Raw genomic sequence first — 24,773 nt, 5'->3', positions numbered from 1 at the left:
TTCTCTGGCTACTAAACTAGGCGTCTCCAATGTAGCATCCACCCAAGTACTTTTAGAAAGTGGGTGGAAGTAGGTTAATTGTGCAATTAACTTGCTGATTAGATGGAGGCAGCAGCGTGCCAACTATGCATGAATTTGTGAAAGAACTAAACATTGTGAATATTTTCTACACATACGCTGCAAGTTTTGCAAGACACTCTCTGGAGGAAGGACCTGGCAGTCTGAAACAGGCTTTACTCTGCTAGTGGCTCGTTGGAGCTCTTTTCTGGACTTATGATATTTTGGACTATTTGCCCAATGGTGTATATATGTACATAAATATGCACATGCGATATGTAAAATTATGAGGTTGCTGAAATGCACTCTTTTCGTTGTATGAATTATATTTTGTAATAGCATTTTTCACAGAATGGTTTGTTTTATTTGGTTGCAACTTCATTCCTCTGTGTATCCTGTTGTGTATTTTCACCCCACCTGGGGATTGGCAACCCAAGGTACAAGTTTGGAAACAGGCAATCCTGCCGGATATGGATGTGCGGGCTTGTAAAATATCACCTATTATATTGATGGATAAAATTGCACTTTATAAGAAAATGTGGGAAGGGAAAAGGAAGCTTCAGGAGATGTTTAGTGAGAGATGATATCCTTTTATTCTGTACTACAGAAATAAACCCAACAAGAGAGTAAAAGATAGCAAACAGATTTACATTTGATAGCTACAGGCAGAGCTTTTTTTGTAGCAGGCGCTCCTTTGCATATTAGGCCACATCCCCCTGATGTAGCCAATCCCCCTGGAGCTTACAGAGCTCTTCTTATACCGCCCACTATAAGCTCTTGGAGGACTGGCTATATCCACGGGGGGTGTAACCTAATATGCAAAGGAGTTTCTGCTACCAAAAAAGCCCTGTCTACAGGTGTATACATTTTTGTATTTTTTTTTCTTGTTTGTGCAAGACTTCTAGGGGTCTTGAATGGCTGGGGCCTCAGTGCCTGAGAACAGGGACGGATATACCTAATTTGGAGGGGGTGCAAAGTTAAAAAAAGAGCAACCCCCACTACCTTCCTACCATGAAGATCTACCTATTTTTGGAGGCGAAAGGGGTGCTGGTAGTGCCCTCCCCTTGCTCTGGCGCCCAGGGTGGCTGCCCCCTCTCCCCCCCCCCCCAGACCCAGCCCTGCCTGAGAATGGGAGCAGAGGTTCTCTTGGTCCTTACAGCCCCCTCCCCCATTTTTTTTAAAAGCACCACGTGTTGGTTCAAGCCAGCCGGGCTGGGCACTTGAAGATAAACCACACAAAACAAAAGAACAAAGCAGGAGTCAAGCATCACCTTTAAGACCAACAAAGTTTTATTCAGAATGTAAGCTTCCGTGTGCTCAAGGGGAGCAGGGCTGGGATTCTAGCAGGAGCTCCTTTGCATCTTAGGCCGCACCCCCTGGGTGTGGCCAATCCTCCAAGAGCTCACAAGGCTCTTTTTTGTAAGCTCTTGGAGGATTGGCTACATCAGGGGGTGTTGCCTAATATGCAAAGGAGCTCCTGCTAGAATTCCACCCCTGAATATGGGTCCTATCTGTGGGCCACGCTGGGGTCTCTGCAGAAGCTCAGGTTTTGCAGTGGGTGTCACTGCCAAAAGCAACTGCATTTCTTGCCATTCACGAGCGTGTCCGTATGCAGCTTCCAGCGGGCGGCAGGACAAAATCAGGCCATGATCCTCCATCTCTGTGAGACTTCTGGACACGTGTTTGTGGTTGCTGAACCGTCAGAAACCATAATGAAGGAATCCCCCGAGGGCTGCCACGGCCACGCCGGTGTTATGAGAGGCACACCCATCTGCAGAGAAAAGAACCAGCTGAGTATCCAAGCAGAGGACAGGATTTGTCCAAACACAGTCACAGAACCTTTATTTGCATAACAATGACAGTATCAAATCAAGGAAGCAGGGGGAAAAAGCGGTTAATCAAACACTCTAAACGGACTTCTCCTCTTATAAGAACAGTAAAGGAAGTTTGCCACCACTTTGGTGGTTTCAGCCTTATTTGAAGCTAGTAAACTTACTAGACAGGACTTGTCCCATTCCACAAACAAGCTCTCAGGGGTATTTGCATGAGACTGCAAATATTGTCGTGCCATAGAGATTTCTCCCCTCTAATAACAGCGCTCTTGTTATTTTAAAGGATATAAAAATAAGGAGTCCGCCAGGTCAGAAGTCAAACGGCCGTTGCTGCCTGTTATTATCCTACAAAGCCATTTCGGTTTTCAAACTGGGTGTCTTCGGAAGGGCATGCTACGATCAGCAGTTTTTAAAAAAAAATGAAGATTCTCTGGGTAATGAAAAGAATCAAACACAAAGGACGCGGGGAACTTGCCAGCAAAGGTGAGCTTCGTATTGCAAAATAGAATTAAGGGGATTTCTGAGGAGACCCGGGGCTCTCCATCATAAACCAGAAGGTTCAAAACCCCAAAGGTGTTTTTAAAGATTTTTGGGAAATATTTTAAGTTATGTACAATACAGTCCTCTGCACTTCGATTCAGAAGCACACTTTGTCGAAATGATCCACACTTCTGCAGCTTCTAGACTGGACTGCTGCAATTCAGCGTTTTGGGGGCTGCCCTTGGAAACGGATTGGAACGTTCAACTGGTACGCAAATGCTGAAACCGGATTAACCTTCTCGGGCTTGACTGTATGAGATTACTTCATACCAATTTAGCTAAAAAAAACCTCAGTTGGTGTGTTACGGATGGATGCTTGATTGTGTCTGGAAGATGGTCGATTGTGCAGTATTCAGTGGTCATGGAGACATTCACTCCCATGGGCATGTACATTACAACCAATACTCCCTGTAAACTGTGGAAGTCTTGTGAGCAAAAATTCTGCTTTGTGAGCTACTGGCACCAAAATTGTGAGTTACAGCATATATTAGTTTGCTCTGAGGTCATTTTTCCTGAGCTAAGACAAAAATGCTGTGAGCCAGAGGCTAAAAAACTAGCTCACACTAACTCAGCCTATAGGGAACACCAATTACAGCCACCAAAAGACTTACCTTTGAGAATTTTCTCTTGTCTCTTCACTCTTTTTAATCCCTGGCTGGGTTCTTTGGAATTCTGGCTGGAGGACTGAAACTGGTCACCTGAAAAGACAGCCAATTTGCTTGGAAGTCCCTACTCTGTTTATTCATTTAGAACGGGGGGGGGCAACGGTAGCTCTCCAGAGATTTTTTGCCTACAACTCCCATCCGTCCCAGCCATTGGCCATGCTGGCTGGGGCTGATGGGAGTTATAGGCAAAAAAACATCTGGAGAGCTACCGTTGGCCACCCCTGATTTAGAACATTGATATCCCACCTTCTTCTTTTTTTTTACAGAAAATAGGACTTCAGGCTCCTAATGGCAAAGATAGCAGGACAGGAATTCAAAATGACAAGTAGGAGCAAAAGAGATTAAGAAATAACCAACTGAAAGCAATTTAGTCAAAGCAAAAAAAGAAGTATTATTCAGACCAATGATGAAGCAACTAGAGTTAGGATCTGGGAGGCTGGAATTCAAATCCCCACTCTGCCATGAAGCTGGATGCATTAATATGGCTCAGTCACTGTTTCCCAAAAGCTAGTGTGGTGTAGTGGTTAAGAGACACAGATCCTAATCTGGGAGAACCAGGTTTGATTCCCCACTTGAAGCTAGCTGGGTAACTATAGGCAAGTCATAGCACTCTCAGTTTAAAAATAAAGCATAGCTCACCCTGTGGCAGAGTGGTAAAGCAGCAGTATTGCAGTACTGTAATCTGAACTCTCTGCTCACGACCTGAGTTCTATCCCGGCGAAAGCTGGTTCAGGTAGCCAGCCCAAGGTTGACAGACACAGCCTTCCATCTTTCTGAGGTCGGTAAAATGAGTACCCAGCTTGCTGGGGGGAAAGTGGAAAAGACTGGGGAAGGCTATGGCAAACCACTCCGTAAAAAGTCTGCTGTGAAAACGTTGTGAAAGCAACATCACCCCAGAGTCAGAAACGACTGGTGCTTGCACAGGGGACCTTTTCTTTCCTTCCACCTCCTAGTGCCAGTTTGGTGTAGTGGTTAGGTGTGCAGACTCTTATCTGGGAGAACGAGGTTTGATTCCCCACTCCTCCACTTGCTGCTGCTGGAATGGCCTTCAGTCAGTCATAGCTTTCACAAGAGTTGTCCTTGAAAGGGCAGCTTCTGTCAGAGCTCTCTCAGCCCCACCCACCTCACAGGGTGTCTGTTGTGGGGGAAGAAGATAAAGGAGATTGTAAGCCACTCTCTCTCACTCCCTCTCACTTGTGAGCCCCATGGTGCAGAGTAGTAAAGCTGCAGTATGGCAGTTCAAGCTCTCTGCTCATGACCTGAGTTCGATCCTGGCAGAAGCTGGGTTCAGTTAGCTGGCTCAAGGCTGACTCAGCCTTCCATCCTTCTGAGGTTAGTAAAATGAGTATCCCGTTTGCTGGGGGGAAATGACTGGGGAAGGGAATGGCAAACTACCCCGTTCAAAAGTCTGCTGAGACTTCCGGGGTTGGAAAATGCTGAGCTGAACTGCTTCTCAGAAGGGGAGCAGGCTGGAACTTCTGTTCGAGGTAGTGGAAGGCAATTTAATGCCTACTGCCTACTTTTCTCAGTCAGAGATCAGTCCAACATATGCACAGGAAACGTTGAGGAGATTTACCTTGGCTAAAAGGGAGTCCCGGGGGGGGGGCCTCCTTTGAGGCTTTGAGGGGTCTCCGGAGACGAGTTGCATTTTCATCATCTGCAGAAGTTTCCAGAGTCATTTATTTGACATAAGCTCGACAGGATCCTAATCTTCTTTGATAATACTAAACATCTAAAGTTACACAAGACCGGTGTTGATCTGGATAACTACAGAAAAGGTACAGATCGCTATCTTTCATTCCGGGACTAATTAAAGTTAAACAAAATAAGATCAGAAGGTGGGAAACTAAAATCTAGAAAGCTTAGAAGAAGAAGGGGAGAAGGGGCGAAATTTGGACTTTATAAATTTAAAGGACAGTGCTAAAAAGTGGAAAGGAATTTATTGTTTGGTCTACTTGCGGTTTTTGAGAAAAAGCCCCATCGTCATAGAATTGCAGCTCCCACAGTCAACACAGGAAATATGTCAAGTATCGTGAGATCTCTCTACCAACAAAAATGGGATTTGGTGGCAAGTAAAGCAGGAAGCATTGGATGGAAAAGGGAAATCATCGAAGCAGCCAGCCTACTCTAGGACTATAATATCATAGAAAAACATTGGCGGCCATTGCTGGGAGGTTAAAGTTTAAATAAAGTTTTTAAAGTGTTTGGGACATTAAAAATTGGGGAGCCAACAGAGGTGACGTTTATAAGGTAAATGCTATTGGACATTATTGTTAATAACTATTTTAGAAGCCTCTAGAGAAAAAAGAATTTTTTTTTTTTAAAGTGAGGCAAAAAGTCGCGACTGCCATTTTGGAGAAAATAAAAACAGGAGGCTCTGAGGACGGCGAAATTAGGCTTATTGACGAAAGCAAGCTTCACTCTTTTAAACCTGATAGTTGAAATTTAATTTGGTGAGGTCAAAATTTTTGGTGTTTTTACATGTCAGACTATAAGCAAACCCGAGCAAGGACTGCTTCACTGGAGAAAATGCAGGACCAATTAGAGGCAATGAAAGCCAGAATAATGAAAGGGATGAAGGAGATGATAACTACTTCCAAAAAAGAAATTAAAAAAAAAAGATATTGAAGAGCTAAAAAAAAGATATAGAGGATCTCAGAAATGAGACTGTGGTAACATCAAAGAAAGTGCAAGAGGTGGAAGGGAGAGTGAAAGTACATGATTCCACCTTGTTAAAAATACAAGAAAAAGTTGCAATTCATGACTGCAAATTGATGGAGACCCAGATATGTCTGAGAGGAGTACCTGAGGATGAAGAAACTGATTTGAAAGAATATATAATAAAAATAATTGCGGGATTTTTGGAGGAAGATCCTGAAGGGACTAGAAATATGTATGACTATATGTATAGACTGAACTCACTTTATGAAAAAAAAAATCTACCAAGAGATGTGGTTATAAGATATATGACAAAAAAAAATGGTGGGAAAGATCATGAATAAAAACTTTGAAAAGACATTGATAGTGGGAGGCAGCAGAGTAAGAATTATGAAGGAGTTGTCAAGACAAATGATAACTGACAGAAGAGGATACAAGAAATTGATAGAAAAATTATGGGACAATGAAATGAGGTATAGATGGATAATACCTGAAGGTTTGAGCTTTGAACTTCAAGGAAAAAGGATTACAATTACAAACACACAGGAACTGCATAGATGTTTTGAAGAACATAAAGAATTTGCACCATGATGGATTACAAATTATTATCTTGGAATGTAAATGGACTAAATTCACCACAAAAAAGAAAGGCAACGTTTCATTGGGGTAAAAAGCAAAATTGTAATATAATTTGTTTACAAGAAGTACATATCAAACAAAAGGATTATAAATTTTTATGGAATAAGCAATTGGGACTAGAATTTCATTCGTTGGCTGAACAGAAGAAAAGGGGAGTGGTTTTTTATATTAAACAAGTTTTTATATTAAACATTGGAGCTGAAATTAGTGTTTAAAGATAAAAATGGAAGATTCGTAGCAGTAGAAATAATATTAAATGCAAAAAAAAGTTGTTATTGGGATTGTATGCACCAAATGGATCAAAGGATGCTTTTTAAAAAGACATTATACAACAATTTGATGAAGTGACATATGATCAAGTTTTGACCTATCCTGACAATCCAGGATAGGTCTGGGAAAAAGAATAATAAGGAAGGAAAATTGCCAAAGTCTTTTTTTGAATTGGTCAAACAAGAAAACCTGGAAGATATATGGAGAAAATTTAACCCTGAACTATGAGACTATACCTTTTTTTCAGCAAGACATAATACTTTTTCCAGAATTGACATGTTGTGGGGCCCTAAGGATATAGGCCTTATAACAAAGAAAACAGATTTTACCTAAAATAGGGGCTAATCATAACCCAATAATGTGGATTACAAAATTGTCTAAAAAGTCGAGAAGATGGAGATTAAATGAAGATTTACTACAGAATAAAGAAACAGTGATATCTCTAGAAAATGAAACTAAAATTTTCTTCCAAATAAACGATAAAGAAGATATAGAATTTCAGATGGTATGGGATGCTTATAAAGCTGTAATGAGAGGAACATTGATTACATTGAATAATAAAGACAAGAGGGCAAAAGAAAAACAGATGTTGGACATTCAAAATGAAATAAAGAAAAAAGAAGGGGAACTGAGAAAAAGACCAGGGAAAAAGAAAATTTTGAGGGAGATTACAATATTACAAACACAAATGAGACACTTGTTAAATAAAGAACTGGAATGGAATCTGAAAAGATTACAGCAAAAATCTTTTGAGGGAGCAAATAAATCTTGAAAGTATTTGGCCTGGCAACTAAAAAAAAAGAGAGAAAGTAAAATTATTAACAAAATTGTGGTTGATGGAAGAGAGTTGGTAGGTCAGGAAGGAAAAAGAGAGAGAATTTTTAAGTACTATGCCAAATTATTTAAGGGTGTTAAAATAAAGAAAGAAAAAATGGAAACGTATTTACAAAATATTAAAATAGCACCCTTAACAAAAAATATGAAAAAAGTTCTGAATGATCCAATTGAAAAAATAGAAATTGAAGCAGCAATTAATGCAATGAAAAATGGAAAGGCACCTGGGTCACATGGATATACAGCTAAATTTTATAAAATCCTCAAAAAGGAATTAATACCGAAACTTCAGAAATTGATGAACATTATAAGAATAAAAGGGAAAATACCAAATACATGGAAGGAAGCTGTTATTTTGTTGATTCCAAAAGAAGATAGAGATGTCACGAATGTAAAAAATTATAGACCCATTTCACTATTAAATAATGATTATAAAATATATACAAGAATATTGGCAGAGCGACTTAAACATCATTTGATAAATTTTATAAAGGAGGATCAAGCGGGGTTTTCCCCCAAAAAAAGGCAAATAAGAGACAATATTAGAACTGTTGTAAATATCGTGGAATATTATGAAAGGCATCCAGAAAAGGAAGTTGCATTATTCTTTGCAGATGCAGAGAAAGCATTTGATAAGTTAAATTGGGACTTTATGTTTGCAGTAATGGAGAAAATGGAGTTGGGGGAAAACTTTATAAGGATGATAAAAGCAATATATACTGAACAATGTGCAAGGCTATGTATAAATGCAGATCTTACAGAAGATATGACAATTAGCAAAGGTACAAGACAAGGCTGTCCGCTTTCCCCACTCTTGAAATCTTACTGATGCAAATCCAAGAAGACAAAGAAATAGAACGATTAAAAGTAAAAGGATTTACTTATAAATATAGGGCATTTGCAGATGATATAATGTTTATAAATGAAAATCCCATACAAGTAACACCTTTGTTGTTAATTAAAATACAAGAATATGGAAAGCTGGCGGGACTTTATATTAATAAAGAAAAATCAAAATTTTAATGTAAAAATATGCAAATAAGCAAACAAAAGGAATTGCAGAAGCTAACGGGTTGTGAAGTTACCTCTAAGGTAAAATATTTAGGTATGGAGATAACAATGAAGAATATTGATTTGTTAAAAACAATTATGAGAAGCTATGGTGTAAAATGGATGAAGATATGATAAAATGGAATAAACTTAATTTGTCATCGTTTGGCAGAATAGCTGCAATTAAGATGAATATTCTGCCAAGAATAATGTATTTGTTTCAAACTATTCTGATTGTGAAAGACAGTAAACAATTTAATAAATGGCAAAGGAAAATTTCAGAGTTGGTGTGGGCTGGGAAGAAACCAAGGATCAAAATGAAAGTTTTAACAGATGCAAAAGAGAGGAGGATTCCAATTACCAGATTTAAAACTATATCATGAAGCAGTTTGTTTAGTGTGGATAAAAGAATGGGTGACGCTGTTAAACAAAAAACTCTTAGCGTTGGAAGGTCATGGAAATAAATTTGGCTGGCACGCTTATATGTACTATGGGGGAAAAAATGGATGTTTTTTTCTCTCACCATTATATAAGAAATAATTTGCTCAATACATGGATGAAATATAAGAAATATGGGGATGAGAGAAAACCGTTATGGATAGTGCCAGCAGAAGTAATAAAAATAACAGCTGAGACGGGTGAAGAAAAGTGGTTGTCATATAATCAACTATTAAAAATACAAAGTGGCAAAATAGAATTGAAAACTGCTGAAGAGCTGAATAATAAATATGATTGGTTCCAAATGCAACAAATAAAGAGCTTGGTGGAAAATGATATTAAAACTGAAGGAATAAGAAAAGAGCAAACAGAAATGGAAAAAGTTCTGCTTGGAGATAATGAAAAATTAATTTCAAAATTATATAAATTACTCTTAAAATGGTCTACGGAAGACAAAGTAATGACATCTCAAATGATTAAGTGCGCAATTAATGTAAATAAAGAAATACAGATGGAAACTTGGGATATTTGTAGAAAAATTCTATAAAACTTTCAACGTGTCATAGTATTAAAGAGAACTGTTTTAAAATGATGTATAGATGGTATATGACTCCTAAAAAGTTGGCAAAGATGACCAATAAGATGCCAGATAGATATTGGAAATGTAAAAAACATGAAGGTATTTTCTACTATATGTGGTGGACTTGTGAAAGAGCAAAAAAGTATTGGCAGATGATTCAACAAGAAATTTCTAGGATCCTGGGATACGAATTTAAGAAAGTTGCAGAGACTTTTCTGTTGGGATCACAAATGGAAAAATTTCCAAAAGAAGATAGAACTATAATTTGGTACTTGCTTTCAGCTGCTAGGACATTGTATGTGCAGTTATGGAAGCAAGAAGAAATACCAGAGAAATGGGATTGGATTGTAAAAGTTGTGACATGGAGTGAAATGGACAAATTAACAAGAATTTTAAGAGATTATGACTTAGAAGTTTTTAAGATGGAGTGGAAAAAGTTTAGAAGATATGTAGAAAAAGAGTGGAAAAGAAAAGGACATTGGACAATTTTTGATAATGATTAAATCTTAGAAGAAAGAAGAATATTAATCTTTGTTTTTATTAGTTAAGGGTACCTTTAAATATTAGTATTTAAATAACACCGGTGGGGGTCAAGTAACGGGGGGAGGGGTGGTTTGAAAGTAACATATGGGATAGATAAAAAGAAGTTATTAATGATACAAGAAATAGATATTGTTACCATATGTTACTAAATAAAATTGTTCTAAAATTAAAATCAAAAAGTCTGCTGTGAAAATGTCGTGATACGACATCACCCCAGAGTCGGAAACGACTGGTGCTTGCACAGGGTGACAGGGGCTACCTTTACCTTTTTAAGCCACTCTGAGACTCTGATTAAGAGAGAAGGGCGGGGTATAGATCTATGGTCTTCTTCTTCTTCTAGTCGGTCCGAAAAAGAGCTAAGCTCGGCAGCCAAGCAATCCATTCCACGATCTCCTGGCTATTCCGCCCCCAATGCCATACAATAATTAATTAGTCACTCTTTCCCACCATAGCCTACCCCGCAGGGTTCTTGTGAGGATGAAATCCCACCCATCCTCAAAGGCAGGGGTGGCCAACGCTAGCTCTCCAGATGTTTTTCTGCCTACAACTCCCATCAGCCCCAGCCAGCATGGCTGATGGCTGGGGCTGATGGGAGCTGTAGGCAAAAAAGCATCTGGAGAGCTACCATTGGCCACCCCTGCTCTAAGGAGTTCAGAGCAATGTACCTAGTTCTCTTTTCCCTGTTTTCATGACCGAGATCTTCCGGTGAGTTTTCACAGCAAGGTGAGGATTGGAACCTGGTGTCATGAGCCCTGACGAGGAGGAGCTGGAAGGGTTAGCAGACCTGGAAGAATTGCCAGCCAGTTTCTCAGCTGAACAAACAGCAGCTGGCCCATCAATCACTCTCCAGGCACCAGTGTTAGCTGTTGACGATCAATCTCCTCCAAGCTCTCTTCCTCCCATCTCAAGAGTTCGAAGCAGGCTCCGGAAAGGACTTTCAGAGCGAAGACATGAGGCACGCCGATGCTCCAGATCTCTCAGCCCTGAGTTCTAGCAGAGTCACTGCTACCCAGGGAGCAGGCTGATTGAGACTCCCATATAGCTCCCACCAAGGACCTGGTAACCTTGTGGAAGCAACAAGTCTATTCTCTGGCTTGCATCCATGCTCCTTCCTGATCCTGACCTGCTTGATTTCCTTGGCACTCTGACCTTTTGGCTTTTGGACATTGACTTCTGATTCCGGTTTGTGATTCTGCATTGGTGACTTGGCTCCTGCTTGACTTCCTGGACTTTGACCTTGGACTGCCTTTGGACTCCCTGCCTGCACCCTGAGAACGTGACACCTGGCTCCCAGCTCTTAGCCTGAGACTCTCTAACCACTACACTACACTGGCTCAAACCATCTATAGCCCAATTAACCCTACAGTGGTTCAAGCCTTACAGTCCTTTTTTCCCCTACAGAACCTGCCATGTAACATCTTAAAACTTATATCTAAAAACACACACAGGTTTATACACGTAAGTGAAGACATGCTGGACCAAACCAGAGGTCTGTCCAGTCCAGTATTCTGTTTTCAACAGTAGCTATTCGAACCCTATAGAGATGCACACAAAAGAACCGTGTGTACCTCTAACATTTGTGCCTCCCGATTTGCTAATGATAGCAAGGGACTGAGTTCCTTCAGTCCCTTGCTTTGGAACTCGTTGCCACAAAAGGTCTGACTAACCAGCTCGCCAGAGACTTCTAGGAGGCAGGGGAGAGCTTTCTATTCCCTGGTACACACTGATCAGTTTCAACGTTGCTTATTAGGATAATTGGTGGGCTGATTATTATTTTTAAATTGCATTTGCTCTCCCCAAGAGCCCGCATCGAGGATAAGGAGAGATCAGAACTTCATACGCAAGCACAGAAACTCTTTACGGTATTAATACTTCCTACCAAAGCTACTACTGATGGCTTGTTTTCCCCCTCACTGTTGAAATAAACCAAGCCAGGGTTTTCACTTACCGTACATCCAAAAACACCCCTTCTCTGGCTTCTGCCAGTTCAGAATGATCCTCAGCCACTGAGGTTTGAAGAAGTCCGAGAATCCAGACATACCGCATAACAAAACTAAAGAGAGGAAGAGGAAATCTGTCTGTGACGCTACTAGTTCAACCATGAAGTTATTGGAAAGGGTTCAGTGGTGCAAACATATGAAGCGGGGCTTTTTTGGTAGCAGGAGCGCCTTTGCATATTAGGCCACACCCCCTGATGTAGCCAATCCTCCAAGAGCTTACAGGGCCCTTAGTATAGGGCCTACTGTAAGCTCCAGGAGGATTGGCTACATCAGGGAAAAGGAAAGGAAAGGTCCCCTGTGCATAGGGTTGCCAATCCCCAGGTGGGGGCAGGGGATCCCCCGGTTTGGAGGCCCTCCCCCCGCTTCAGGGTCATCAGAAAGCAGGAGGAGGGGAGGGAAATGTCTTCTGGGAACTCTATTATTCCCTATGGAGATTTATTCACATAGAAAATCATGGAGAATTGATCTGCGGGTATCTGGGGCTCTTGGGGGGCTGTTTTTTGGGGTAGAGGCACCAAATTTTCGGTATAGCATCTAGTCCCTCTCCCCAAAATACCCCCCCAAGTTTCAAAAAGATTGGACCAGGGGGTCCAATTCTATGAGCCCCAAAAGAAGGTGCCCCTATCCTTCATTATTTCCTATGGAAGGAAGGAATTGAAAAGGTGTGCCGTCCCTTTAAATGTGATGGCCAGAACTCCCTTTGGAGTTCAATTATGCTGGTCACAGCCTTGATCTTGGCTCCACCCCCAAAGTCTCCTGGCTCCACCCCCAAAGTCCCGAGATATTTCTTGAATTGGACTTGGCAACCCTACCTGTGCAAGCACCGGTCGTTTCTGACTCTGGGGTGACGTTGCTTTCACAATGTTTTCATGGCAGACTTTTAATGGGGTGGTTTGCCATTGCCTTCCCCAGTCAACTACACTTCCCCCCCCCCAGCATCATCAGTGAGGTGTGGCCTAATATGCAAAGGAGTTCCTGCTACAAAAAAAAAAAGCCCAGATATGAAGACAACTGAATGCTGTCTGTCAACAGCGCTTTCCCCCAAATGCTGTTTCTGAGCCTGGGATTGTCTGCCTCCGTTTCTTTGCCGTATCTGGAGGCTGCAGAGCCAATCAGATCTCCAAAGATCAACCAGGAGCCTTGTTGGGCCCCACCCACTTTCTAAAAGCACTTGGCTGGTCCCCAAAAGGGGCAGGTGGGCACCATCGTGGCACCTACAAGCACCACAGCGGGGAAGCCCTGAACTACACAATCAGAGCTGGATCAATAGGGTTCCCTAGTCCCTCTTGGCTACCCGCAGGAGATTGGGGTGTGTGTGTGTGTGTGTGTGTGTGTTATAGTTGCCAGATGGGGTTGCCCAGGGGTGGAATTCTGGCAGGAGCTCCTTTGCATATTAGGCCACACTCCCCCGATGTAGCCAATCCTCCTGGAGCTTACAAGGCTCTGTTTTTGTAAGCTCTTGGAGGATTGGCTGCATCACGGGTGTGTGGCCTAATATGCAAAGGAGCTCTTACTAGAATTCCACCCCTGGGCATTCCTGTCAGCAGATAATATCCAGGGACTTGGGGTCTCCTTTGGGGAAAGACTAGGCTTCCCAATCCCCAGGTCCCAGCGGGGGATCCCCCGGTTTTACAGGCTTCCCCCCTCCCCCAGCCAGCTGGCCAGCGGGGGAAGCTCCACCCCCAGAGCCATCATGCACCTCCATGAACGATTCCTATAGGGAATGATGGGGAATTGATCCATGGGTATCGGGGGCTCTGGGGGAGCTGTTTTTTGAGATAGAGGCACCAAATTTTCAGTATAGCATCTAGTGCCTCTCCCCAAAATACCTCCCAAGTTTCAAAAAGATTAGACCAGAGGGTCCAATTCTATGAGCCCCAAAAGAAGGTGCCCCTATCCTTCATTATTTCCTATGGAAGGAAGGCATTTAAAAAATTGTGTAGTCCCCTTAAATGTGATGGCCAGAACTCCCTTGAAGTTCAATTATGCTTGTCACACCCTTGCTCTTGGCTCCACCCCCAATGTCTCCTGGCTCCACCCCCAAAGTCCCCAGATATTTCTTAAATTGGACTTGGCAACCCTAGGAAAGACTGCTTACTGTTTTCCACAAAAAGATCGCCAAAGGTATACAGGCGGGCTTCTTTCTCTCCCTCCACGTTCATTTGCTTCATGGAAGCGCAGAAGACTTCTTTGTAATAGGGGGCATCGAGGAACAACGGATTGGAGCATTCTTTCTAGAGAAAGGAATGGGGAGGAGACAGGAGAAAATAAGCGATTGTTTGTTCTGTTTGTGGCACAGTTGTATTGACGCAAATAGATCTAGGAAAGAAGCAATCCATTCTGTTAAATGACAGTGTGACGTTGTCTCCAAAGGCGAACACAGAGCCTCTTTGGTAAAGCCAATGTTTTGAAACATGGTAAGTTTCCAATTTTGCGTTTGAAGCTCTGCAAGGAAATGTGGGTCATTATATAGGTAAAAACAGGAGTAAGGAGAAGGGTGTGGGCAGATCACTTGGGACTGGGGGAATGAAAGATGTTGATTTCTAGAACAGGGGTCCCCCACCTTTTTGAGCCCATGGGCACATTTGGAATTCTGACACAGCATGGTGGATGCTTGCACAAAACGGCTGCCATAAGAGGCGGAGTCAAGTCACAAAATGGCTGGCACAGCTTACCTTCTTTCACACGGCGACAAAATGGCTGCCACCAAATGACAGCTACAGAAGGTGTAGCCAGATGCAAAATGGCTGGCGCAGCTCACTTTTCACTTACACAGCTGAAGATCCTTGTGCTATGGTGGCAGCTACTGCCAAAGCCGAGTTTTTAAAAATCTGCACTGCCAATGGAATCAACAGCCAATCAGAAGTCTTGCTAAGCAAAAATCCCACCTGGCCTCACCTACTTTCTAAAGACACTTCATAGGCGCTAGGAAATACGTCAGCAGGTGCCATAGCGCACATGGGCACTACTCTGGGGACCCTTGCTCTTCAAGGAAGTGCTGAAACTTTTCTATACATTTCACAGTGGATGTGAGGGCTTTCAAGGAGAAGAATCAAGACTGGGGTTTGGATCCTATATTAGGAAAACTAGATTCGAATTCAGTAGCACCTTAGAGAATGACTCAATTTTTTTTTGGGGGGGGGGTGTTGTATTTATGTGTGTGTGTGTTCATGTGCACCCAAGTTCTGGTGATTGATCCTTTCTGGGGGCCTGGAGGATATTCAGGGAGGTGGCTGAAGGAAGCCTGCCCCCGCCTCCCAGCTCTGGTATTCCTTGGAGGTCTCCCATCCAAGTACTTGCCAGAGTCAGCCCTGCTCAGCTTCTGAGATATGATGAGATTGGGCTTGACTAGGCTATCCAGGTGAGGGGGTGAACAACTCAGATTTTTTGGATATGAGCTTTTTGAGATACTTCAAAACCTCATACCCCCCCAAGATCTTCTTGGTTTCTAAGGCGCTACTGGGTTCGAATCCAACTATTCTACTGTCAACTGACATGGCTGCCTTGAACATATGAACATATGAAGTTGCCTTATACTGAATCGGACCCTTGGTCCATCAAAGTCAGTATTGTCTTCTCAGACTGGCAGCGGCTCTCCAGGGTCTCAAGCTGAGGTTTTTCACACCTATTTGCCTGGACCCTTTTTTGGAGATGCCAGGGATTGAACCTGGGACCTTCTGCTTCCCAAGCAGATGCTCTACCACTGAGCCACCGTCCCTCCCCTTCTGAAATGATCTTCATGGATTAGAACACATTCTGAGCAGAATTCGGGACTCTTCTTCACCCCCCCTCCCAGGTTTGTGTTCCTTACCATGGTAGAAAAACACGAAGTCAGCTCCTTACCGCATCCGCAAACATGAAATACAAAAGCTGGTGGGACAGCGAATAACCAGAACAATCCAATCTGGTCATAACGTCCGGGCAGTAATTTGGGACAGAGCAAGGTTCTGCACCATCTCCCCTGCAAAAGATGATAAATTCGATGACAAATGAGGGTCGGATTCCACAGGGAGGGTGGAAAGAGCCGTCAAGTCGCGCCTGATTTGTGGAGACCCCTCAAGGGGTTTTCAAGGCAGGAGACGTTCACAGGTAATTTGCCATTGCCTGCCTCTGCACAGTAACCATGGTCTTCCTTGGTGATCTGCAACGTTCCCTCTAAGCTGCAAAGTCTTGTGAGCAAAAATTCTACTTTGTAAGCTACTGGCATTCAAGTCGTGAGCGACTGGCATTCAAGTTGTGAGCTACTGGCATAAATTAGTGTGCTCTGGGGTCATCCTTCCTGAGCTAAGACAAAAATGAGTGAGCTGGAGGCTAAAAATCTGTGAGCTATCTCACGCTAACTCAGCTTAGAGGGAACCCTGGTGGTCTCCTGTCCAAGTACTAGCCAGGGCTTGGGGATGTTTAGCCTGGAAAGGAGGCGGCTGAGAGGTGATAGGATCACCATCTTCAAGTACTTGAAGGGCTGTCATATAGAGGAGGGTGTGGAATTGGTTTCTGTGGCCCCAGAAGGTAGGACCAGAACCAATGGGTTGAAATTAAATCAAAAGAGTTTCCGGCTCAACATCAGGAAGAACTTCCTGACCGTTAGAGCGATTCCTCAGTGGAACAGGCTTCCTCGGGAGATAGTGGGCTCTCCATCCTTGGAGGTTTTTAAACAGAGGCTAGATGGCCATCTGACAGCAATGAAGGTCCTGTGAATTTAGGGGGAGGGATTTGTGAGTTTCCTGCATTGTGCAGGGGGTTGGACTAGATGACCCTAGAGGTCCCTTCCAACTCTATGATTCTAGGATTCTAGAGCAGAGCCTGCCTAGCTTCTGAGATTCTGATGTGATCGAGCTTGCCTGGGTCTTCCAAGTCAGAGGAAAGACAAATAGTGGTGAGGCTATAACAACAGGATTTCTCCAGCAGTTTACTCTCCCAGTTGCAAGCCAGGAAAGGGCTGCTAATCCAAAACAAATCAGAGATGAATCTGTATTCCCTGCCCGATCTCTTTTTATATTAATTTATATTTTTGCTTATCTTTTCAGTTCTCTGCTTTTCTTTTCCAGCTTTGTAGATGTGTTTGTATAAGGCTCGCCCTTTGTATGGGGCTTTCTTAGCCACAGTTTGTAATCACAATGTGTACACTGTACATCCTGGATGCATGCAAAATATTCCTAAAGTACATGCTGAGTTTGTTTGATGTAGTGGTTAATTGTGTGGATTCTTATCTGGGAGAACCGGGTTTGATTCCCCACTCCTCCACTTGCAGCTGCTGGAGGGGGCTTGGGTTAGCCATAGTTGTCCTTGAAAGGGCAGCTTCTGTCAGAGCTCTCTCAGCCCCACCCACCTCACAGGGTGTCTGTTGTGGGGGAAGAAGATAAAGGAGATTGTAAGCCACTCTGAGACTCTGATTCAGAGAGAAGGGTGGGGTATAAATCTGCAGTCTTCTGATGTATTGATGATTTATTTATCAGATTTATATCCCACCCTCTCCTGACAGGCTCAGGGGTCTTCTATGGGGGAAAATGTGGTGTTGGGAAGCAGAAAATTGATTCCAGCCCCCATCCCCATCATTGGTTCAGGTTATACAAGGGGGAAACAAAATCAAAATGGATTTTCGGGGTGGACAGTGAGAATAGGAGAAACTCCAAATATCCTTTTAATAATAAGTGTAAGTTTGTTCTGAGATACCATGACCTGTTGTGTGTACATGCCTGCCGCTGTGCCTACAATTTGGGGGGCAGAGACATGCATGCCACAGTAGCAGAACCTCTCCTTTGAAGAAGAAGAAGATATTGGATTTATATCCCGCCCTCCCCTCCGAAGAGTCTCAGAGCAGCTCACAATCTCCTTTACCTTCCTCCCCCACAACAGACACCCTGTGAGGTAGATGAAGATACTGGATTTATATCCCACCCTCCACTCTGAAGAGTCTCAGAGCGGCTCACAATCTCCTTTACCTTCCTCCCCCACAACAGACACCCTGTGAGGTAGATGAAGATATTGGATTTATATCCCGCCCTCCACTCCGAAGAGTCTCAGAGTGGCTCACAATCTCCTTTACCTTCCTCCCCAACAACAGACACCCTGTGAGGTAGATGAAGATATTGGATTTATATCCCGCCCTCCACTCCGAAGAGTCTCAGAGTGGCTCACAATCTCCTTTACCTTCCTCCCCAACAACAGACACCCTGTGAGGTAGATGAAGATATTGGATTTATATCCCGCCCTCCACTCCGAAGAGTCTCAGAGTGGCTCACAATCTCCTTTACCTTCCTCCCACACAACAGTCACCCTGTGAGGTAGATGAAGATAATGGATTTATATCCCACCCTCCACTCCGAAGAGTCTCAGAGCGGCTCACAATCTCCTTTCCCTTCCTCCCCAACAACAGACACCCTGTGAGGTAGATGAAAATAATGGATTTATATCCCACCCTCCACTCCGAAGAGCCTCAGAGTGGCTCACAATCTCCTTTCCCTTCCTCCCCAACAACAGACACCCTGTGAGGTAGATGAAGATAATGGATTTATATCCCACCCTCCACTCCGAAGAGTCTCAGAGTGGCTCACAATCTCCTTTACCTTCCTCCCACACAACAGTCACCCTGTGAGGTGGGTGGGGCTGGAGAGGGCTCTCACAGCAGCTGCCCTTTCCAGGACAGCTGTGCCAGAGCTATGGCTGACCCAAGGCCATGCCAGCAGGTGCAAGTGGAGGCGTGGGGAATCAAACCCGGTTCTCCCAGATAAGAGTCTGCACACTTAACCACTACACCAAACCGGCTCTCCTTTGCATGCAGAAGGTCCCACGCTCAATTCCTGGCATCTCCAGGAAAAAGGATCAGGTAGTAAGCGACATGGAAAACCTCCACCAGAGACCGTGGAGAGCCACTCCAGCCTCCAAATCATAGTAAACATTGTGCAGGGGGTTGGACTACATGACCCTGGAGGTCCCTTCCAACTCTATGATTCTATGAATTCATTATAAGGCAGCTTCAGTTGTCTCTGGTACTTTAAAGACCTATCTGGACACTGGACAGGCAACAGTGGATTAAAAGAAACAAGTGTGGGCATCGTGGCATATGGTGTATCCATCAGGTTTCCAAACAGCCAAACCACAGTACCAGATCCGAGTAAGAAGCCAAAATCCTACCATGTTCCTAGCAAATGCGAGATGCAAGAATCGCTTCTATTTCCGCTGAGGCACCCTGTGCCATTAGTCAGGGAGGGAGCAAGAGAAGGGTCTGTCTGGGTCCACCGGTGAGGAATCTTCCAAAAGCCCAGGCCTAACGCTGGGGCAAACCCTGCAAGAAATTGAGAGCGAGATGAAGGGTTGGTCTGGTCACCTCTCTCCTCCCCCTTTCTGCCTGCTGTTTATTGACACTGACTTCGGACGTTCATTCAAGGGGATCCTTTATGGAAACTTACTATCTTCTTCCTCTGGGCCCTGTGATTCCTGCCTGGCCCTGGGAGAGGCTGCTGCACAGTGCGGCTGGGCCCCACGATCCTCGCTGCCCGGTCAAGCCCCAGGGAGGCTGCCACATGGCAATCTATGTATCTGTCCAGCAATCCCTGAGGGCCACACCAAGTGACCTCGAGGGCTGTATACAGCTCTCGGGACGGAGGTTCCCCACCTGCTAGAGCCTGCTTTGGCGGGGGAGGGCGGGATATAAGAATAAATTTATTATTATTATTATTAGTTACAACTGATCTCCAACCTACAGAGTTCACTTTCCCTGGAGGAAATGGTGGTTTTGGAGGGTGAACTCTAGGGGATCACATTGCCACTGAGCATCCTTCTCTCCCCAAAATCTATCCTCTGTGCTGGATTCCTCGTCTGATGAAGAGTGCTTAAGGGCACATGAAAGCTTACGTTCTAAATAAAAATTGGTTGGTCTTAAAGGTGAAACTTGACTCCTGCTTTGTTCAACTGCTTCAGACCAACACGGCTGTCCGCTTGGAAGAATTTTGAAGGGGGACCCCTGAATAATTAATCAATACCCCTATAATAATGAATAAAAGGATGCTTCTGCCTTCAAAAAGAGGGTGTCTGATGCAATGTTCGTTTGAAGCACAGACAGCCTTCAGTGGGTGTGTGTTCAGAGATGTGTATTAGGATAAGACAAAGGGGCCTCATTGAGAAGCTTCTCGCTGGAGTTGATAAAGGAAGCAGACGGAAGGAATGGAAAAGTACTAGAAGGAGTTGCAAGGGGGTGGGGAATGTTGAATCAGATAAACTTGTGAGCCTGACTGCTAAGCTTGCTTTGTGCTTAAAACGATGGTCTGAGGATTGGGGGGCGGGGGGGGGGGGAGGTTCAGTATTTTGAAGCTATGATGCTCAACTGGACCCTGCTTTTGGTACCAGAAGTGAAAAACCTCGCTTCATACCAGTGATGTGTGCGGCTCCGTTATTTTCCTGCTACAATTTCAGGTGTCAGAGATGGCCAACTTCTTAGGAAAGTCAGAGTTCACTGTTTTCATTCCAGAACTAACCACCTTCTCAGAAGCCCAGCAACAGGACGTGAACGTAAGTACCTCTGTACATGGAGGTTTTAGTGAGTTATCATGGCGAATAGCCATATAGTGTGGATTGACCTGTCCTCCCATCAATCTGTCTAACCTCCTTTTAAAACAATCTGAATCAGGGGCTTTGACTGTACAAATTCATTATGTTATGTGACCCAGGCTGAACAGTAAGCCCCTGATATGATATGGATTTCTCTACTGGTTCGTGAGATGGGGTTGCAGGCCTCCAAGTGGTTATAAATCACAAAACCATGTAAAGAATTACTGAGAACATGATGACAAAATTAATACTGGTACAATTAATGAAAACCTAATAAAGTTTGAGTTTCTTTTCAAACAACATTCAACGTGCACAAGTCTCATAACGTACAACTCATTTCATTACATTAAAGTGCTTGTGCAGAAACCAACTGACCTAATAAAGTATATTTCAAACAATATTCAAAGTGCGTGAGACTTCTTAATCTCATTTCACAACATTAAAATGCTTGTGCAAAAATCAACGCATCGAAGTCCATGATTCAAATGTGCAAACAGTATGAGACCTTTTGCACAATCGAATAATGGACTTTGATAAATCCAAAAAAAACCACGGAAGTTTGGGTTTATCTACCAGTTTGTGCCACACCCCTACAGTTGGGTTGATGCAAATAAAGTTTTACTTCAACAGGAAACTCAAGGGATATTTGAGCTGTGCAGCTATGCACCCTACAGTCTTAACCACAGCCGCAACCAAACCGAGGCTATTGTACTTCACATATGAGAAAGAAGAAGATTATGATATTGGATTTATAACCCACCCTATACTCAATCTCAGAGTGGTCACAATCTCCTTTACCTCCCTCCCCCCCCCACACACAACAGACACCCTGTGAGGTAAATGGGGCTGAGAGAGCTCTTACAGCAGCTGCCCTTTCAAGGATAACTCCTACGAGAGCTATGGCTGACCCAAGACATTCCAGCAGCTGCAAGTGGAGGAGTGGGGAATCCAACCCCGTTCTCCCAGATAAGAGAGCTATGGCTGACCCAAGGCCATTCCAGCAGGTGCAAGTGGAGGAGTGGGGAATCAAACCCGGTTCTCCCAGATAAGAGAGCTCTGGCTGACCCAAGGCCATTCCAGCAGGTGCAAGTGGAGGAGTGGGGAATCAAACCCTGTTCTCCCAGATAAGAGAGCTCTGGCTGACCCAAGGCCATTCCAGCAGGTGCAAGTGGAGGAGTGGGGAATCCAACCCGGTTCTCCCAGATAAGAGAGCTCTGGCTGACCCAAGGCCATTCCAGCAGGTGCAAGTGGAGGAGTGGGGAATCAAACCCGGTTCTCCCAGATAAGATTCCGCGTACTTAACCACTACACCAAACTGGCTACATCAAACTTATAAAGCCTATCTATAACCCCCAGTGCGATTTCAAAGAACATATGTAAAAAAAGTAAAATGTATGTAAAAAGAAAAAGAAAAAACGCAAGGTACAAATGAATATATTACATTAAAATTCATTGATATATTTGTAGTAGCACTGTTCTCCTTGGTGACTAATTTTGTAATACTGCAATCCACCTGGAGGTTGGCAACGCAACACTATTTCAAAGTTCTTATACAATGAAGAGAACAGATTGCCTGCTTCCCTCTCTCCCCACCCCAACATGACCCCTAAGACTTCCATAAAGGTCTGCACCTACATCTGTAATAACCCGGCGTCTTCTGCTCCACCGCCTGCTCTGCTTTGTCAATCAGCGTCGACAGCTGTTCCTCCAATCTTACCACACGTTCTTGTGCAAGCTGCAACCCGGGCTGTGAGTCCCATTTCTTTTTGACGGCATCCAGATAGCCTGAGTGTTTGCAAAGAGAAAGAGAACATTTGTTAACTCTTTTCCAATCCTGTCTCTGACCAATATGGTCTAACTCAAGAAATATCTGGGGACTTTGGGGGAAGAGCCAGGAGACTTTGGGGGTAGAGCCAGGAGCAAGGGTGTGACAAGCATAAGTGAACTCCAAAGAGAGTTCTGGCAATCACATTTGAAGAAGAAGACTGCAGATTTATACCCCGCCCTTCTCTCTGAATCAGAGACTCAGAGCGGCTCCAGTCTCCTTTATCTCCCTCCCCCACAACAGACACCCTGTGAGGTGGGTGGGGCTGAGAGAGCTCTCCCAGAAGCTGCCCTTTCAAGGACAACTCCTGTGAGAGCTATGGCTGACCCAAGGCCATTCCAGCAGCTGCAAGTGGGGGAATCAAACCCAGTTCTTCCAGATAAGAGTCCGCCCCTTAACCACTACACCAAACTGGCTCTCTGCACATCTTTTAAATGCCTTCCCTGCACCTGGAAATAGAGTTGCCAAGTCCATCCGCTCTGGCAATTTCCCTGGAAGTGATGTCATCGTGTTGGGGACATTGCACTAGGGACATTCTAGGATTCTATGGTACCACAGAGTTTTGCCACGATTCTTAGAGTGTCACACTGGAAACGCTCTAGGACTCGCGATAAAACTCTATAAAACCCAGTGGGAGCTTGGCAGCCCTATCTGAAAATAATGGAATTGGAACCTGTGGTAGGGTTACCAAGTCCAATTCAAGAAATATCTGGGGACTTTGGGGGTGGAGCCAGGAGACTTTGGGGGTGGAGCCAGGAGACAATTGGGGCAGAGCCAAGATCAAGGCTGTGACAAGCATAATCGAACTCCAAGGGAGTTCTGGCCATCACATTTAAAGGGACTGCACATCTTTTTAAATGCCTTCCTTCCATAGGAAATAATGGATAGGGGCACCTTCTTTTGGGGCTCATAGAATTGGACCCCCTGGTCCAATCTTTTTGAAACTTGGAAGGTATTTTGGGGAGAGGCACTAGATGGTATACTGAAAATTTGGTGCCTCTATCTCAAAAAACAGCCCCCCCAGAGCCCCCGATACCTGTGGATCAATTCCCCATCATTCCCTATGGGAATCGTTCATGGAGGTGCATGATGGCTGTGGGGGCGGGGCTTCCCCCGCCGGCCAGCTGGCTGGGGGAGGGGGGAAGCCTGTAAAACCGGGGGGATCCCCCTCTGGGACCTGGGGATTGGGAAGCCTAACCTGTGGTCCAATCTTTTTGAAACTTTGGGGGGGGGGTGTTTTGAGGAGAGGCACTGGATGTTTTGAGGAGAGCCACTTCCTGCAGCTCTGAATCCCACCTGTTAATGATTCTTTGGGTGAAGAAGGCCTTCCTTTGATCTGTTCTCGGCCTACCACTCCTTAATTTCATTCGGCGCCCACAAGTCCTTGCACTGCGAGAAAGGGAGAAAAGGACTTTCCTTCTCTGCCCCACACAGAAGCACAATACCTTGCAGCATCCGATACCCCATCACCGCATCTAAGTTGATCTCGTCGTACGAGTCGTTGAGGAAAAGAGTCGCCTTCTCCAGCGCAGTAAGGATAGTAGACCTCATGTCCTCTTCGGATCTGGACAGAATTGGGTTGAGAAGGGAGACCGCCAGCTGGAACACGAGAAAGTGCATCTGTGCTTTACCCATGATGGGGCGGCTGTGGTGAGCCTTGGGACTCTCCGCAGTTCGTGTGTGGCGTGACTGGGAATCTTCCTGCTATAACTAGTTGGACTGTCTTCCGAGCAAACAGCCAACCCGGACAGAGCCAAGCAAACAACTGAAGCAACCCTTCCGATGTTTTGTTTGCATTGGGCTCTCAGGCTGTTTTACATAATATTATATTCAATCGACTCATTTTACTTTTGAAAATGGGTGTTGTTGGGTTTTGTGCAAGACAGAAAGAATTTCAACAGCTAAGAGTGAGACGGGGGGGCGGGGGGGGGGCGATGGTTTGATGCACTAAAATATCCAACGGCTATAGGCCCTGGGAATCAAATGTCCGGCTCTTCCTAACCTCGGAAAGGGGCTCCTATAAGATGCTAGAGTGGGGAGAGGGCACTGGTTTGATGCGCCAGAATTTCCAGGGGCTTCCCCCTCTCCCTAGCATCAAAGGGTGCTTCTGTCGAATGCTGAGCTAAAGCATTAAATTTAAATAACAAAAATTGCCACGCTTAAAGTACTGAAGCAGCAGTCGATAAAATTGTGAAGATATGGCTCAGAAGGAAGGAAATAGGAAATAAAAACATCACTTAAAGATTGGGAATGTAAGGTCTCCGCACAACCTTGAGAAGTTGACAGATCCCCGGG

At 44.2% G+C, this 24,773-nt stretch overlaps 1 protein-coding gene across 1 annotated transcript; it reads right to left on the bottom strand.

Moving 5' to 3' along the window:
• Positions 1-1,757: 1,757 nt before the first annotated feature.
• Positions 1,758-24,113, bottom strand: C20H16orf89 (chromosome 20 C16orf89 homolog). The gene is made up of 8 exons (XM_060261013.1): positions 23,924-24,113; positions 22,289-22,438; positions 19,241-19,391; positions 15,950-16,067; positions 14,205-14,340; positions 12,055-12,159; positions 3,041-3,127; positions 1,758-1,828 (listed from the first exon to the last, which is right to left on the bottom strand). Exons 1-8 carry the CDS (start codon positions 24,111-24,113, stop codon positions 1,758-1,760), a joined length of 1,008 nt encoding a protein of 335 aa, XP_060116996.1.
• Positions 24,114-24,773: the final 660 nt, after the last annotated feature.

The sequence above is a fragment of the Heteronotia binoei genome, chromosome 20, assembly GCF_032191835.1.
Source record: "Heteronotia binoei isolate CCM8104 ecotype False Entrance Well chromosome 20, APGP_CSIRO_Hbin_v1, whole genome shotgun sequence".
Lineage (NCBI taxonomy): Eukaryota > Metazoa > Chordata > Lepidosauria > Squamata > Gekkonidae > Heteronotia > Heteronotia binoei.
Note: the sequence above shows the minus strand (reverse complement) of the source record. Positions and strands in the feature narration are given on the sequence as shown.